The 16,922-nt window shown below is 44.9% G+C and overlaps 1 protein-coding gene and 1 long non-coding RNA gene across 2 annotated transcripts in view; one reads left to right on the top strand and one right to left on the bottom strand.

Annotated features, from left to right (window-relative positions):
• Positions 1-16,922, bottom strand: part of LOC309526008 — a 154,139-nt gene that overhangs the window by 105,341 nt on the left and 31,876 nt on the right. The window lies entirely within an intron of this gene.
• NDST1 (N-deacetylase and N-sulfotransferase 1) overlaps positions 3,103-16,922 on the top strand; it is a 28,631-nt gene continuing 14,811 nt past the window's right edge. The window contains exons 1-8 of the mRNA XM_082211764.1: positions 3,103-3,648; positions 7,877-8,359; positions 9,995-10,082; positions 10,410-10,564; positions 12,874-13,059; positions 13,313-13,441; positions 15,718-15,900; positions 16,518-16,614. Of these exons, the coding sequence (XP_082067890.1) occupies positions 3,142-3,648; positions 7,877-8,359; positions 9,995-10,082; positions 10,410-10,564; positions 12,874-13,059; positions 13,313-13,441; positions 15,718-15,900; positions 16,518-16,614 (1,828 nt within the window). The 5' untranslated portion in view covers positions 3,103-3,141. The remainder of the gene's footprint in view (positions 3,649-7,876; positions 8,360-9,994; positions 10,083-10,409; positions 10,565-12,873; positions 13,060-13,312; positions 13,442-15,717; positions 15,901-16,517; positions 16,615-16,922) is intronic.

A 16,922-nucleotide genomic window follows, 5' to 3' on the forward strand; every position in this document is an offset into this window, starting at 1 on the left:
GGACGTGCAGGCTCTGTGTTTCCAGATTTTGCAGATGTTAAACATTTGTGGGATACTTACTGGACTGCTTATTGTACATGTGCCTCGCCGTTAAGCCTGTTGCATAGAAAACTAGGAGGCTGGGTTTCAAACGATAGGAGAACTTGAGTGGAATACCAAAGGTCAGTATCTGAATCACTCATCCAAAGGTCACTGCGTTTCAGGCTGTTTTGTCTTCGGAACAGACAGATGGCCCTTGCTCTCTTCCTGCGCTGCGTGGCTGTTTACAGCTCACCATGCTCTTTCCCTCGGTGGAGTGGAAGGCTTACCCTCATGATGTTTAGACAAGAGTTTCCTCTTTGCTGTTGTGTCAAACACCCGCAGCCAGTTGGCTTGAGCACCGCTTGTGTTGCATGTTAGAGTTGTTTTTCCGGGATGCACTTGAACACTTGATGCCCTTGAAAGGTGGCTTCAGGAGGCCACATGTTTGGGTTTTGGTGGCCAGCCATGGTGTCTGGTAGAGCTGTCTTTGCTGTACAGGGACAGGCAGATGCACCCCTTTTTGAACCTGCTGTGCTCAGGGGGCAGCGGTGTGTGTAAAAACCCTTTCTCTCATACCTGCGGCATTGATGGGGGTGCTTCCCAGTGTGCTGAGCACCATTTTCCAAAGACCCACTCTGCTTCCTTGTGCTCCTGAAAACTTTAAAAAGAAGGTTTCTGCTTCAGGAGGGCGCGCAGGAGCCTTTTTCTTCTGGTTGATGGAACTGAACGTTTCTGGTAGTTGGTGGCAGCCATATTGGTGGACCATGAGTATTGCTGTTCTGCAAAGGAGTTGTTAACATATAATGATACTGTAGAGGCTCTCTCTGTGTGTGTGTAGGAAGATCTGTTGCACAACACAACAAAAAGGGTCCTAGGATTTGAAAGAGTGTGTAACCCCATGACTTATCGGCCGTCTCACTTGTGAACTTTAGCTGAAAGAATAAGGAGTCCTCGTCACTTTTTTGTTTTGTTTTGTTTGCTTCTACTAACCCTTTTGTAAGTAGGGAAGCTGAAGAAAAACGGTATTGAATTGTCGGCGCAAGTCTAAACATGCCTGGATCAGGTATTGGAAGCTTTGCCAGATGCTTGGCTCTGACTTGCACCTGAACATTGACTGTGGATGTGCATCTTTGAAAGTTTCAGGTGCTTATGCACAGATGACTTTTAAGGGGAGTAGCATAATCGTGTTGTAGATCCCTGGGGGCCAAATGAAATGTGACCCATTGAATGTGCCTTTCCATTTAACTGGAGGTTTTCGTAGAATTGGAAGGGACCACAAGGATCATTTAACAATGCAAATTGTAACAGCTACTCTAAACTGAGGTTGTCCAGACTGCAACAAGCGCGGAGGGAGATTTTAATCATTTTTTCGCTGTGGAAAGTCCCTCCTCCGATGCTGGCAATTGTGTTGGGAAGAAATCCCCACTGCTGCCAATGTGGGATATTTCCTTCTCCCAATGCAAGTGTCAGCTTCAGATGTGTCCTGAGTGCTAAATATGTCACTGGCCTTAAAAAAAAAACCACCCGACCCCAAACCATTACCATATATCTTATAAGATACAAAACTTCCTTGCTTTGTACTGCAAATTGGTTATATAGAAATAGGTGGCCGGGTTTGCTCTTTTTAGGGGAAAAAGTAAATCTGGAAAAGCATCAAATGGGAAGTTTTGCCTCTGTGTGGATTGTTGAGGCTGTTTCTTAACAGCAGGGCATCTTGTAGGTGTTTAGGAGTTGCAGGTGAAACGTGGCTTGAATCTGTGGTCTTTTCCTGGGTGCTGGCCTTGGAATGGCTGTTCCAAACTCTGTGAGCGAAATCAGAATTGTTTCACTTTTTTGGGGTTTTTTTGTGGGTTAAAGCTGGGCAACGGGCCCCCGCTCTGGCTTTTCTTAAGTGTACAAAGAAACAGCAGTATTCTTACGGTTCTCTGCACTGTTGAACTATTAAGTATTAAAGGCTTCTTGTGGTGTGTTGGCAAGTGATTGACACTAAGCTGAAGCAGGTGCAGAGTGCGTGGCGGCTTCCTCAAAGCTATGTGGGGGTGAACAACTACGCTGGGAAAGCAAACTGCGGGCTCTCCCTGTGCCCACTGGGTGTTTAGGCCTCTGGATTGTATGGCAGCTGGCCCTTTGACTGGTACACCAAGAATGAGCTTGTGGGAGGAGGGGCTGTAGACCTACATATCTAGCCTAATAATGAAAGCTGAGCTTGAGGGCTGAAGCTGGCCTGTAATGCACTATCTGCCTTATGCAGACTAAAGGCCCCGGGAGGACCCAGCAAGCTACATTTGCATTTAAACACCACACATGCAAAACATCTTGAATTTCCTTAGCTTTTTATTCCAAAAAGCTTCTGTGAGATAGAAAAGCCCTAGAAGCCCCCCTCCCCTAAAAATAGTTTTAGTTAAAAGGGAGGTAGGATTCATATAGGGGTGCAGGCAGGGAGAACGCTGCTGCTCACAAGAATCAATTTGACACAGTCCAACTCTTGCCATGCCTGGAGATAAAAACAAGTGCACTCCCTTGGATAAGTGGCATAGCGCCTGAACGCGTGCAAAGTTTATTTCCCTACCCTTTTATCGGTCCAGGCCAACTTCAGCTGTGGCAACCTTTTCATCAAAGGCATGGACCACTGAGGGGTCCATAAATAAAGGTTTCTCTGTGGGAATATGCTGTGTTTGGGAGGCGGCTTGAGTTTGTGGGATCTTCCAGGTTGTGAGACTATGTTCTTCCCAGAGGGAATTTGCTAATACCTTGTTTGCCCCTTTTCTTTTAAACGCAGAACAACGCTTCTGGTACACGCCCAAGGATTCGCCATGCGTCTCCACCTGTTGAGAGATGTTCCGGAACCCCAAGACTGCCCAATTTCCGTCCTGATGATGCGTCAGTGATGATGCGAAGCGCTTGGTTTTTCTGCCTCAGAAAGGAACTCTGAATGGATTTGCCATGGTGACATGAAAAAAGACCAGGAGGGATAACGGACTTCCACAGGGGCGATTGTGCACACACACACGCTGCCTCTTAGGGAAATTGTCCTTTCCTGCATCAAGATCTGGAGGGAGGGAGGGGGGCTGGGTGGGGTGGGGTGGGGAAGGAACCTGAACACACTCTATCAAAGCAAGGATGACTTTGGTAAGGATTCGGAGGAGCTTCCGGCAGGTGTCTCCTCAGGTGGTGCTGTTCTTGCTGTTTGCCTTCTGCCTACTCAGCGTTTTTGTCTCGGCCTATTATTTATATGGGTGGAAGAGGGGACTGGAGCCCTCAGGGGACATCCCAAGCCCAGACTGTGATGAACCGAAGGTCGCCCCTTCTCGCCTGCTTCCGCTGAAGCCCATCAAAGTGGTGGATTCTTCTCGCACAGACCCTTTGGTCCTTGTGTTTGTGGAAAGTCTCTACTCCCAGTTGGGCCAGGAGATAGTGGCCATCTTGGAGTCCAGTCGCTTCAAATACCTGACGGAGATTGCTCCAGGGAAGGGGGACATGCCCACACTGACGGACAAGGACCGAGGGCGCTTTGCACTGATCATCTACGAGAACATCCTGAAGTATGTGAACCTGGACGCCTGGAACCGCGAGCTCCTGGACAAGTACTGTGTTGAGTACGGTGTAGGAATCATTGGCTTCTTCAAGGTATTGGCTTTGGTTTGGGCAAGGCTTTTGTGGGAGCAGGTGGGGAAGAATCAGGCCACCTCAGGTGATGGGGTGCGAATTTCCTGCAGGAAATTTTTCAAGTGCTTTATTTTTCTGTGGGGGGGAAAAAACCAGTTTCATATACGGTCCTTGAATGGATGCTAATGGCAAGTAGAGTATTAGGCAGACCTGGGCAGTTTCAAAGAATGTAGCTGTGTTTATTTAATACAAGTAAAATAAACATACTGAATTAAATCACATTTTCCGACGCAAGCTTAAAAAACACGTTTTTTTGGGGGGTAAAGTGTTTTATTATTGTTTCGTTTTATAATGTATATAAAACAGGGAACAATTATAGCAGCAGATGAAAATTAAAAGATGAAAATGAACTATAGGCAACCCCTCCATTTACACGTGTTCAATATGTGTACAATCACGCGCACACACGCTGCGCAAAACCCAGAAGTGACCTGAAATGTCACAAAAATGTTTTGAAAAGGGGTGGACTGGGGCAGGGTGGGATGGAATAGGGTGTTTGCAGGCTTTTTCAATGGTGTTTCATATTGACACAATTTCACTGATGTGTGCAAATGGTAGATTGTCTGTATAAAATAGACATGTAGAATGAGTAGTTGCACTGTAGTTACAATTACATGAGCTGAATTTTTTTGATGCTAATTTTCATAGGAATCTTATTTTTTAAAAAAATATGTGTATGCTGCTATATCATAAAAAAAATCAAAGCAGTTTACAGCAATGAAAGCATCAAAACCTCTCCCAGACCAACACCACTGACCAGCTCATTTCATGGGGACAAGGTTAGTCCAACTATGGAGCACAGATCAATCTCTCTGCATGAACACATGGCCTAGTCCTACAGCAAGGTTAGGATCGTCTTTGTTAAGCTCCCTACAAATAGGAAATCAGCACAAGAGTCACAAGGGTGGCCTAGCATCTCTCCCCGCCCGCCAAATATTACACTAGTTACGCCCTCAGATTTTGCTGCTCCAATGCCACCTTATTTTGTTGCAGTCTGTTTTAAAGAGGATGGATGAAGAGCTTCAAAGAGTGACATAAACCTTGGACTCGGGTCCAAGACCTAAGGGGGAAGGCCAGAAGCTTGCATCATAATGTTATAATCAAACACGTGTAACTGAGAACACTCCCGCACTTAGTTTTCAGATTGCTGTATTAGGTTCTTCCGTGTATGTGGTGGGAGGAATGCATAATTATATTTGTATGTAATTATGCCCATATCTTTCTATATACACCACAGATTCAGATACCCAAACAGCTGGAGTTTGCCCACTTCCTTCCTTCCTTGCTTGCTTGTGCTTTGCTGGTTGGTGGCAGCCATTTTCGGGCAGACACATCAGAGAGCAGGAGAAATCAGACAAATCAGGGAGCAGGAGAGACTGGAGAAATCAGTTTCTCCTTTCTCTCTCTTTTGCTGGTTGGCTGCAGCCATTTCAATAGGAAACCATAAGTGGGGAGAAGGATTGGAAAAATCCCAGATTAGAAATGTTCCCTTGGGAATCCACGTAAATTGTGGACTCGTTATGTGAATGCTCGCCAAACAAACGATTTTCGGGGAACACACTGCGTTTGGTAAGCAGGACCTGTGTGTGCTGCTGAACCAGTCCTAAATAAAAATAATTTTAACAATGAGACAGTCCTTAGCTGGTGGAGAGGGCTGTAAAGTAGATCCTTAGTTGTGTACTTCTCAGGACAGAAGTCTGCTTTACTCTTTTTTTTTAAAAAAAGCACTTCAGTTTCCTCCCCGTTTTTCCTTGGACCCAATACTGTGTACACACTGTACATTTAAAGTACTCTCCCCCAAGAATATTGGGAACTGTAGTTTACTTCTCACAGAGCTGCATTTCCCAGCACCCTTACCAAACTATAGGTCCCAAGATTCTTTGGTGGGGAAAGTTCTTAAAATGTATGGTATGTACACAGGTCTTCCTGAGGGAACATTCTTCCATCTCATTACTTCTGCAGTTAGTGGTACAACAGTGCTGAGAGTGAATGCAGCTTTGAGGGCTTGGCTTGACAGCATGCTTCTCTGAAATTCATTACTGTTGGCTATCGCTGATGCGATAGATTGCCTAGACCCTTAAGCAATATTACCCAGGTGCTTTCTGAAGGCATCCGTATCTGCCAGATGCTGGCTCATGCGTGAACAGTAGTGCTCTGGAAGAGCTTCAGCTTGCAAAATGTCAGCCTTTCTTGGACACCTTCTCACAGTCACTACTCGCTATTGAATGGCTTGATGTCTTGCCAGCATCGAGCCTGATAAGTAAAAGGGCTGTGTATTTTAACTGATGCCAAGAGCGGATTTACAAATCTGCGCCTTTTGAGATGAGGCTGCAGCGCCTTTAGTTCTGCTGGTGACAGTAAAAAAGATAACAGTAATGGTCCTCTTGGGAACTGGTTAATGTGTGAAGAGAACAGATTGCAACAGGGATTTCGGGGCCATCCGGCCGTCCCTGCCTAGCATTATGACTTGACAAGGCCACCCTACCCTGTGTCCCTGCTTCCCGTAGTGATTCTTGAATTTGGTTTCCAAGAAGTCAAGTAGGAGGGGATGCAGGCTAATGCAACCCGTATGGCATTTGCCACAGGTCTATTGCATTTTCCCATGCTTGAATGGGTAAGCCAAGAAGGTTAAGAATCCAGGGCAGAAATGAAGCGTGTAAATGAGGCTTTATCCTGAGACCAAGAGCTGTCTTGCTGCTTTTGACAGACATTTTTTGCACAGCAGTCTGTTTTCTCTTCTATTCTGATTTCTCTTGCTTCCTTGGCTTGAACCCACTATATTAAATTGGTTTAAATTTTCAGAGTGGCAAAGAAGAATCAGTCTCCCTCCCTCCCTTGCTTCCTAACCCTCTGGCTTTCTGTCCACTTACATAGTTATATCTTTGAAATATAATTTGATTGGGTGCTAAGTAGTATGGCTACACTGCATGTTGATTCCTTTCCAGACATACAGTTGGATAAAGCCTGTCCTTGAAAAATCCTTAGTTCATCGCACAAAGTATATTCTGTGTGTATTTCAGTGAACTTTACTGGTGGAAAGAACACAGACCACACAACATGCACGTTGCAATAATAAAACAGTGGCTTTCCTTTCTGTTGACATAAATGAGAGAAGCAGAAGGGTCCAGAATATATGATGGGAAGAGCCCATCACAGTACCAAAACATATAGCCTAAATATAAGACTACAACCAAAATATAAGAGCCCAACCGCAAAGGCTGCCGACCTAACCATTTCTTTGCAGCTGTTTCAGAGAGGCACTCTGGTCCAGAGAGGCTCTCTAAGCCACAGAATTCAGCTTGGTTTGGTTTGTATATAGGCTGTATCTGATCTCTTCACCTCCGCACCCTTCCCCAAGCAGCAGCCTCTTCATCCTAGTCAGTTTCCTCCCTCCAATCTAATACAGTGGAACCTCTGTTGTCAAACATAATCCCTTCCGGAAGACTGTTCGACTTCTGAAACTTTCGACAACCGAGGCTCAATGGGCGGTCGGCAAATCCCATTGAGAAACGTGCCTCAGAAGCTGTTTGACTTCTGAGGCGTGTTCGAAAACTGAAGCAATTACTTCTGGGTTTTCGGCGTTTCTGAAATGTTTGGCTTCCGAGATGCTCGAAAACCGAGGTTCCACTGTAATCCTGTAGGGCTTCCCTTGTGAACCATGGACGCCCATCACATTTAAGCAAAGTTTTCTAGCAGCTGTGTATACCACCTTCCAACCCTCTCTGGCTTAGGCCCGCCCCCCTCACTTTCCTCCTCTTACATCTTCTTTGGTATGAGTGGAGATTTCAAAAATTTCAAAAATGAATGGCCTTAAATGAAGATTAGACAAATTCATGAAGAATAAGCTATCAGGGTTAGTGGCCACATGTAGCCTATGTTCTACCTCCGCTCTTGGAGGCAGTATGTTTCTGAATACCAGTTGCTGGAAGCCACAGGAGGACAGAGTGCTGTTGCACTTGGGTCCTGCTTCCCCTCTGTTCTTTTCCTTATTGTTGGCAGCTACAAGAAATTTTTCTTATGTGACACAACTTGCCAATAAATACTTCACACAGCAGAACCAAAGAGGTAACCCCTCAAATTCTCTGTTCCTTCCTCCTATATGGAAAATCATAAAGCCTCGCAAATGATGTCATCCTTATACACGCAACACAAATGGGGCATAAATTCAGTTCATGTGATCTCCCTACAGGCCAATGAGAACAGCTTGCTGAGTGCTCAGCTGAAAGGCTTCCCCCTTTTTCTCCACTCGAATCTTGCGCTGAAGGACTGCAGCATCAACCCCAAATCACCGCTCCTGTACATCACACGGCCCAGTGAAGTAGAGAAGGGACTCCTTCCAGGCGAGGACTGGACAGTCTTCCAGTCAAACCATTCCACCTACGAACCCATCCTCCTGGCCAAAACCAAGTCGGCAGAATCCATCCCACACATGAGCATTGATGCAGCACTCCATACCACTGTGGTTCAGGATCTGGGCCTCCACGATGGCATCCAGAGAGTCCTCTTTGGCAACAACCTCAACTTTTGGCTGCACAAACTGGTCTTTGTCGACGCTGTTTCTTTCCTCACTGGCAAGAGGCTTTCCCTCCCGCTGGACCGCTACGTCTTGGTGGACATTGATGATATTTTTGTTGGCAAAGAAGGCACACGGATGAAAGTGGATGATGTAAAGGTAATGACACACAGCCAGGTTTTGCTCTTGAGGTTGGGATTTGGGGGAGATGTGGGGCTAGCTGTCCGGTGGATCCATTTCTTTGGGCTGAAAGCTACATGGTGCTAGGAGCTGTGCCCTGGATCCCTGGATCCCTGAAACCTTACTGCTGTTCCGCTGTTCTGCTATCTCTACAACACTGGATCTAGTGTGGTGTTTGTGCTTCTGTCATTCCCAGAATGTGTGAGACTGGGATGGTGACATTTGAAATGCAGGAAGCGTAATCAGGTGTCCAAGCCTCATGGAATTTTAATGTAGACTCAGAAACCATTTCTTTTTTTAAAAAACCTGTTGTTCACAGCCAACATATTATTGCTTCAGTTGAAAGCCCTTTAAATCAAGATTGCTATGAATAGTTACACAAGTGCAAAAATGTAGAGATGGATTTCCTTGCGATTAAATTGGGAAGCACTAAAATTAAAAATCTTAACTTAGCCCAACATCGCTTGTTTTTCAACATCTGATAAAGAGAATTGTAGGCTGTGAAAGTTTGTCTTTAAGGTGCTACAAAAACTATTTTTAGTAAGATCAAAGAAACAAGAACAAACTAAGAAAGCTCAGAACTTGGAACAAACTTTTGTTGTCTAGGGATAAAATGAACTTTTTACTACATAACGGTATATTACCAGAAATAGGTGAGAACAATGTGTGTGTGTATGTGTGTGTAGGAATCAGTTAATGACCACTCTTCCTAATATTTCTATATCTTAGGGAGAGGGATCATTAACTGATTCCTTTGAGAAGAGCAAGAAGAAAGTTAGACTGATGTTAACAACCACGATTTATTTTGTTTGGCTTAGGGAAATGATGGTTTAAGGCTTGAACACTTTCCTTTTTTTTTTTTTAAAGCAAAAAGCACAATGTGCAACAGATTTATCACTAGGTCTCTTAAGCACATGTCTGTCTCAGCTTTGTTTCCCATAGAATTATTGTTAAACCTTTGCCTTTTCTCTGCTTTCTTAACAAAAATAGAGAGTGTAGCTCTCCAAACAAAGTCCCAGAAGAGTAATTAAGCAGGATTTATTTGTTCCTGATGAGGAACATCTGAACGCTTACTTGCCCCCACTTCTACTCCAGACACCTCCACTTCTAAATAACTAGTATTTCTCTAACAAAGGCTAATCTAGTCACTATACTATTTGCTCACATGAACTATCAAGTGCTTGCTTATGGTGGCAGAGGTGTTGTGGGAGTCCCAAAACTGGGTTATTAGCAGATGGTGACCTTTGAGGTCTAGGAGGCTGCGGAAAATGTAAGCTGCACCTTCCTGGTAAGAGTGATATTGCAGCTTGCATGTTAATGACTGAAATGTGTATATATAAGGGCATGTGAGGAAAACTGATGTTTTGAACTGGTACTAAGGCCTCCTTGCATTTATACTGGTGGGATGGAAGCTTATTCACTGTGCTCCCTCCCCCACCACTGCTGGGATAATGTAAAAAAAAGAAGAAGGCCTATGCCATGTGAGAAGACACCATGCTGCAGCTCCTTCTCTTCCTCTTCCTCGCGTCTCCAGAAGCTGGAACTTCTATTCCCCCAGCTTTCTAAAATGAATAGGCTATGGTTTTAAATGTTGCTTTTCATCCCACTCTGTAGGCTCTCTTTGACACCCAGAATGAACTGCGCACCCATATCCCCAACTTCACCTTCAATCTGGGTTACTCAGGGAAATTCTTCCACACAGGTAAGAAGGATTTGTGGGGTGTGTGCATTACCTTATCTGGGCTCTCAGGTCTTTTGTGTTGAGGGCTAGGCTAGAGGATCTGCCTGGTAGGTGATGATAGCTTTGTGGAACAGATTCACCAGGAAAGCTTCCCTTCCCTTCTCTTTCTTATTTTTGCCCCTGGAGGTCCAAGGCTTGATCAGTCTGTGTGTTGTGTGCAGGGTGGTTAATGATGTTTTCGTGTTCTACTGGGAAAAGCACATGGTTGGTTTGAGCTTGTGGGAGGAATGGCATTCCATTGCATGTCTTCGGTTTTTAGTCGTGACACTAGTGGTTTGGGTCTGTCAGGTACGGACGCGGAAGACGAAGGAGATGACCTGCTGCTCTCGTACGTGAAGGAGTTTTGGTGGTTCCCCCACATGTGGAGTCACATGCAGCCTCACCTCTTCCATAACCAATCTGTGCTGGCTGACCAAATGACCATGAACAAGAAATTTGCAGTTGTAAGTAAGACGCTTTCTGGGGACAGAAGCAGAAGGCTGGGGCAAAACAAAAAGCGGGTTGTTCCTCGAAAGATGGAAGGAAGGCACCAGTTGATCATTTGTTTATTGTTCAAAATGATGAGATTGCAATTGCAAAATGAAAAACTTAGCCCTGCTAGGACATTGCCATAATGCGCTGCATCAGCACAGCATTCTTAAAATGTCTCGTTGGCTGCTGCAGAAAACAGAACAACCATTTTTTGGGCTCCTATCTACTATTTATGCAAGGAGTGTGATGTGTGTAAAAACATCCCAACATTCAAGTCTCCCCAGGGGTCTTATAGAACCAGTTTCTCCTACTGTATTGTCTGTCTAAGGTGTTGCACCCTTCATAGCATGATAATGAATTGGACCTCCAGGAAGAAAGCATGGCCTGCTTTCCTCCTCTCCTCTCTTGTTCCTCCTCTCTCCTTCTTATGTTCAACCACTGATCTGTAATCCCACCATTTCCTATCTCTTTCTGGAAGGGGGGATCTTGGTTCCTGTGATCCCTTCCTACAGAAATGTACTCCTTCTGTGATGCTAGTCTTTCACAACTAGTGCCCATGAGCCTCTTTTCTTAAACCTAAAATCCACCTTCATATTTTGTTATCAAATAGCTGTTCAAAACGAAAATGTCCAGGAGAGCAAACCGATGGTTATGCTGAGTGTGGAATCTCAGCCTCTCTAACCTTGAGCACATACCATTCTCTGGCACAGGGACAAATAGTGACCCTGGTAATCCTGCTTTGCTCAAGGGACGCGGGTGACGCTGTGGGTTAAACCACAGAGCCTAGGGCTTGCCGATCAGAAGGTCGGTGGTTCAAATCCCCATGACGGGGTGAGCTCCCATTGCTCGGTCCCTGCTCCTGCCAACCTAGCAGTTTGAAAGCATGTCAAAGTGCAAGTAGATAAATAGGTACCACTCCGGCGGGAAGGTAAACGGCATTTTTGTGTGCTGCTCTGGTTCGCCAGAAGCTGCTTAGTCATGCTGGCCACATGACCTGGAAGCTGTACGCTGGCTCCCTCGACCAGTAAAGCAAGATGAGCGCCACAACTCCAGAGTCGTCCACGACGGGACCTAATGGTCAGGGGTACCTTTTACCAGTTTTCAAGAACGGCATAAACTTTGCTTGTTTCCTTTCTACCCAACTTTTCTGTTGATGTGCTAACTTCTTTTATCTGAGGAATTCTTGAAAATTCCTTCATTACACCCAACCCCACAGTTTTGTTACAAGCCGGTTCTTCATCCTGTTGCAAATAGGTTTTTATTTATTCATTCACCCTCTTGGTTCCAGGTGTCAGATAGCATCCAACACCTTTCAGTACAGTTCTTTATCTGACCTTTTCAAAAGATGGGTGCTGCCAAGCAACCAGTTCTTGATAGTGCCATTTGTGGGATGCACAGCTCACTTCTCTTTGTCACTCTTTCAGCACAACAGAGAGTTGGCTTGAACAAGCCCACTCGAGGGAGAAGAGAACTAAAAGATTAAATCATTAATCCTTTTTTTAAGGAGTTTTGCCAAAGATGCCCTTTGGTGCGTCATACACACAAAAAAAGATTTTGCAGGTTGCTCCTTTGCGATTACGTGAACAAATGAAAAGAACCTGGGAAAAGGGGAGAAACTTAAACATAGCCATAAAATCTCGCAGAAGATCTTTCTTAAAACAATGAAGCACGGAAGCTGTGCTGGATAACTCTTGGGTGGCAGTCTGTATTCTCTAGTGTTGTGTAAGCTGTGACTTCATAAAATGTGCTACTATAGGCTTCTCTGTGTCCCCATGGGAGAGTTGCTCAGACTTAACACGGAATGCCTGTTGCCTGTAAAACTGGGCTGAAATGTAATGTTCCAGGTTTTGTTCTTCAGTTATCCTTCTTGCATCTGCTGGAGAGGACCCAGCCTTGTGCTAGGGTCACTGGAGCATGTAAAAGCCTTGCTGGCAAAACTTGCTATAAGGCTACACATGTTGGCCATATCGTCTGTGTGATAAGTTGAGTGGGGACTTGGTGTTAACAGTTGTCGGACCCATTCGCTACTCTCTCCTGTATCTCACAGAATTTACACCTTGAACCGTCTTTCCCAGTCCCCCGAAATAGGATGCTGACATCTCTGCCACTTTGGGATGATATAGACTGCAGTGGGGAGGGGAGGTAATAAGATCTTCTTTTAAAAAAGCCCTTAAAGGCTGGATTCCATTCACTTGCGGTGGGAGTCTTTCATTGAAAGTCCACTGATTACTCCTGCTAATACAGTTATGACCTCTCTCTCTCTCTCTCTCTCTCCTCTTAGGAGCACGGCATCCCCACTGATATGGGCTATGCAGTAGCACCTCATCATTCAGGGGTGTACCCAGTCCATGTGCAATTGTATGAGGCCTGGAAACAAGTGTGGGGGATCCGAGTCACCAGCACGGAAGAGTACCCTCACCTCAAACCAGCCCGCTTCAGACGAGGCTTCATCCACAATGGAATCATGGTAAGTAGGAAGGGCCTTTGCTTATCTTTCTTGCTTCACCCTCTCTCCAGTACGTGAATAAGCTCAAACTCTCCATATTGTTTAAGGGGGCTCCACTAACTTAAGTGCAGGCAACCTGTGTATTTGTTTCCTAAAGGGACAGTGAGGACCTCTTGCACCATCTGCTCAGAATTTATAAGGAGCACTGGAATGGGCTGATTCTCTTTCTCCTTTTCAAAAACTTGCTATATGTTTTCTTTCTGCTTCTTTCCAGGTTCTCCCACGGCAAACATGCGGCTTGTTCACACATACCATATTCTATAATGAATACCCTGGTGGGTCCAATGAACTGGATAAGATCATCAACGGAGGCGAGCTTTTTCTGACCGTGCTACTTAACCCTGTAAGTGCTGCTTTGATGAACAATAGAAGGTCTAATTGAGGTGTGTAGAACCACCTCTTCTTCTTCTTCTTCTTCTTCTTCTTCTTCTTCTTCTTCTTCTTCGGCATTTTGAAATAAAGTCTAAAACCACAAGCACCAAATAGAAGGAAAGCAACAAGATCACTGAGAAAAAGGGGGAAAGTGACAGACCTTGGTGCATTCTGGGTGAGTTTGGGTGGTGGTAAAGCAGCCTGAGAAGAAGCTCCTGGCCAGGATGAAAGAACTTTTAAGGAAAAGATTTGCAGAATATTAGAAAAATCACTGTAAACAGATTACAATGTTAGCAGGCTTTGAAAAGGTTGACAATAGGACCCATGGAGGGGAAGGTGGGAAGTCTAGAGATTCGGAGTAATCTCTAAATATGGATATGCATTTGGTATTGTTGTAATTTTATACTTGCAAAATCAAATAAAAAATATTACACCCCCCAAAAAAAAAGCATTAGCAGAGTTAGAATAAATTCAGCAGTATGAAGTTTACTGAAATAAAACTGAAAAAGAGAGAGTACGGAATCATTGGAATATGCAGTGGTAAAGGGTTAATAAACGAACCATGGAAGTGGGGGAAGGGAAGTTGGTGATGCAATATTAAATTATTATTATGTACGGTTTGTATTTTGGTAAGATGTCATTGTGCAAATTTTTAAAATTCAAAATGATAAATAAAATTTAAAAGAAGAAGAAGAAGCTTCTGAGAGAGTTTGGATTTTTAAGCTATGTAGCCAAAATCATAGTGACAGAGAAATGCATTTGTATTTGTTTGGAACATTGTTTGGTAAATGGAAACCACATCCTGGGCCCCATAGCATCTCTTTAAAAGCTGAGATCCGTTGCTTGCTTCACTTGCTAAGTAGGCTTGTGCATAAGCATGGTGTCCTAGATTTTAGAAGATTGCATGGCAGATTTCTATAGTTATGTGAGACACACAATTTCTCTGCTGTATAAAATTGCTTGAGAAGGTCTTGATGCAGGAATCCAGGGCCATCGGATTTGAAGTGAGGAAATTGCATAGCTTTAGGAGTTTGCCTGCAGTTTGAAATGAATGTCTTTTTGCCTCTTATGATCCTAGAAAATGCATGTGATCTAACATTTTGAAGTAGTCTGGAAGTCTACTAAAGCTGCTATCTCTTCCAGGCTATCTGTTCAGAGAGGGGAAATGCCTCAAATCTGGTTTTCTCTCCAGATTTCTAGGGCTGCTTCTGTTCCCACTGACCCTTGCTCCCTTTGCGTTTGCTTAGTTATCTTGTTGTTAATTTCTGTCTTGTCATGAGATAGGATGTTTGTTGGGGAAGGTCTGTGGGTTAGGCTGGGTCATTTGCTGAGTTATCTGGGCCATGAATAAATTTTGCGGATGAATTTGTTTCTGTTGATCTGTGGGTCGGATATAAGTTTATTTCTGGTTGATTGACCAGTGACTAGGAAAGAAGACACTTAAGTTGCCAAACAATTAATTCAGAGTGTCCTGCTAAGCAAGTCCTCAAATTTATGCATGTGCAAATGGTGCACAATTTTTCACTATTCCTCTTTCTTTGTGGCACAAAATGGCCTGCTTTGCATGTCACACTAAGGACTTTCCACACTTCCTCTTGTCCTCCTGGGGAAACCCGCTCTTTAGCACTCAATCAGAGCCAACAGCAATTCAGGTTTCCCCAGGATTGCCATTTGTTACGATCTATCCCTAAAGAGCAGGCTTTCCCTTGGAAAGAAGCGGGGCAAGGGGAAAGCCGCTTGGATATGTGCCTAGAAAGTGTGGGTAAGGCAGAAAACTGCTTGGACCTGCGCTTTCTAAACGCAGCAGTGGAAGTTGTGTATGAGCCCTAAAACATTATGGTTTATTGTGAACAAGCAGTGCCAGTGCGCTGGTGCAAATTGCTGAAATGGTGAGTGCTTCTGATTGCTGAGAATCACAGGTGGGGAGAGCACAGGTCTTGCTTGTGGGCTTCCCATAGGCATCTGGTTGGCCACTGTGAAAACAGGATGAAGGACTAGAAGGGCCTTTGGCCTGATCCAGTAGTGTTCTTCCTGTATTCTTATGTTCAATCTCTCTCCCCACCCCCTTTTGCTGCTTCTGGTGAACACCATGGTCTGGCTGCTCATGCCAGCCACATTGTTTCTCTCCAAAACAAACCATGGGTTGAAAGCCAAGGTGGCGCAATATCGTTTTGACTAACCACACCAATTAATTTCCTTGTCTCCTGTGCTATCCTTTCTCCCCCCCCACCTCCCCCCGCCCCAAAGATCAGTATCTTCATGACTCACCTCTCCAATTATGGAAACGACCGCCTGGGTTTATACACCTTTAGACACCTGGTCCGCTTCCTCAACTCCTGGACTAACTTGAAGTTGCAGACACTGCCACCTGTGCAGCTGGCACAGAAGTATTTCCAGATATTCTCAGAGGAGAAAGACCCGCTATGGCAGGTATGGGTCAGCTGACTTTCCAGGCCTTCCTAGCTAAAGGCATTCAAGTAAACACGCTCAGTGTTCTTTCTGTTTGATTGGCTTGTTTCTTTTGAAACCAAAGCTCCGTAGAGACTCTCTATCTGAATCAACAGCCGGTCCAACAATTATGAACACGAAACATCTTTGGAATAGATAGTACTTGTGCATGTGCAGCAATATTCGTACAACGTGCCTGTTTGCTGCTGCATTCTTCTCTCTCTCTAGAAACAATGCACATCACACCAATCTGGTCCTAGATCTGAAAACTACAAGTGTGATATGATCTGTTTCTCATGGTTTGATTTACCCATCATTATGCTGCCTTTAGAGGTGAGCAGAGCACTGTGTGAAAGTTTTCTTCCGCTTGTAAGATGCGAATCCACAATACTTAGACGTGACCTTGGAGTGCCCAGGTATGAAGCAGGCCTAGCACGCTTGCTGAGAAGACAGTGCATCCTTTCCCTGCTGGCTGCAATGGACACAACTCATTGCTGGCGTTTGAGGGACCCCCTCCAGTAAGAATGGATTATTTTGATTTGCGGCATGCAAGCCTCGATTTCCCACTTGTTTGATCCCAACACGTTCCCATGTTTCAGGATCCCTGTGAAGACAAACGCCACAAGGACATTTGGTCCAAAGAGAAGACCTGTGACCGGTTCCCCAAGCTGCTAATAATTGGTCCTCAGAAGACAGGTGAGCTCTAACCCAGGGATGCTGAACCTCAGCCTCTCTATTTTGCCCTTGGTACTCTCGCTCAGGCTGTTCTTTTTTTGCCAGCTCTGCTCCACACCCTCCTTGAGCTCTTTCCCCTGGTGTGTCCTTGAACTGTCATTATTATGCCTCTTGCTTGCCTGGCTGTTGGACTGAAGGGTGGGGGGGGGAGAACCCCTGACTTTTGCCTGTCAGGAACCTTGCTCACTGGAGAAAGGTGAGCATCCTAACTGTCCACTGGTAAGCTGCCAGTGGAAGGTTCCCCAAGACGTAATGTAGTTTGAGGATTG

Source organism: Podarcis vaucheri, assembly GCF_965113315.1.
Source record: "Podarcis vaucheri genome assembly, chromosome: 2".
NCBI lineage: Eukaryota > Metazoa > Chordata > Lepidosauria > Squamata > Lacertidae > Podarcis > Podarcis vaucheri.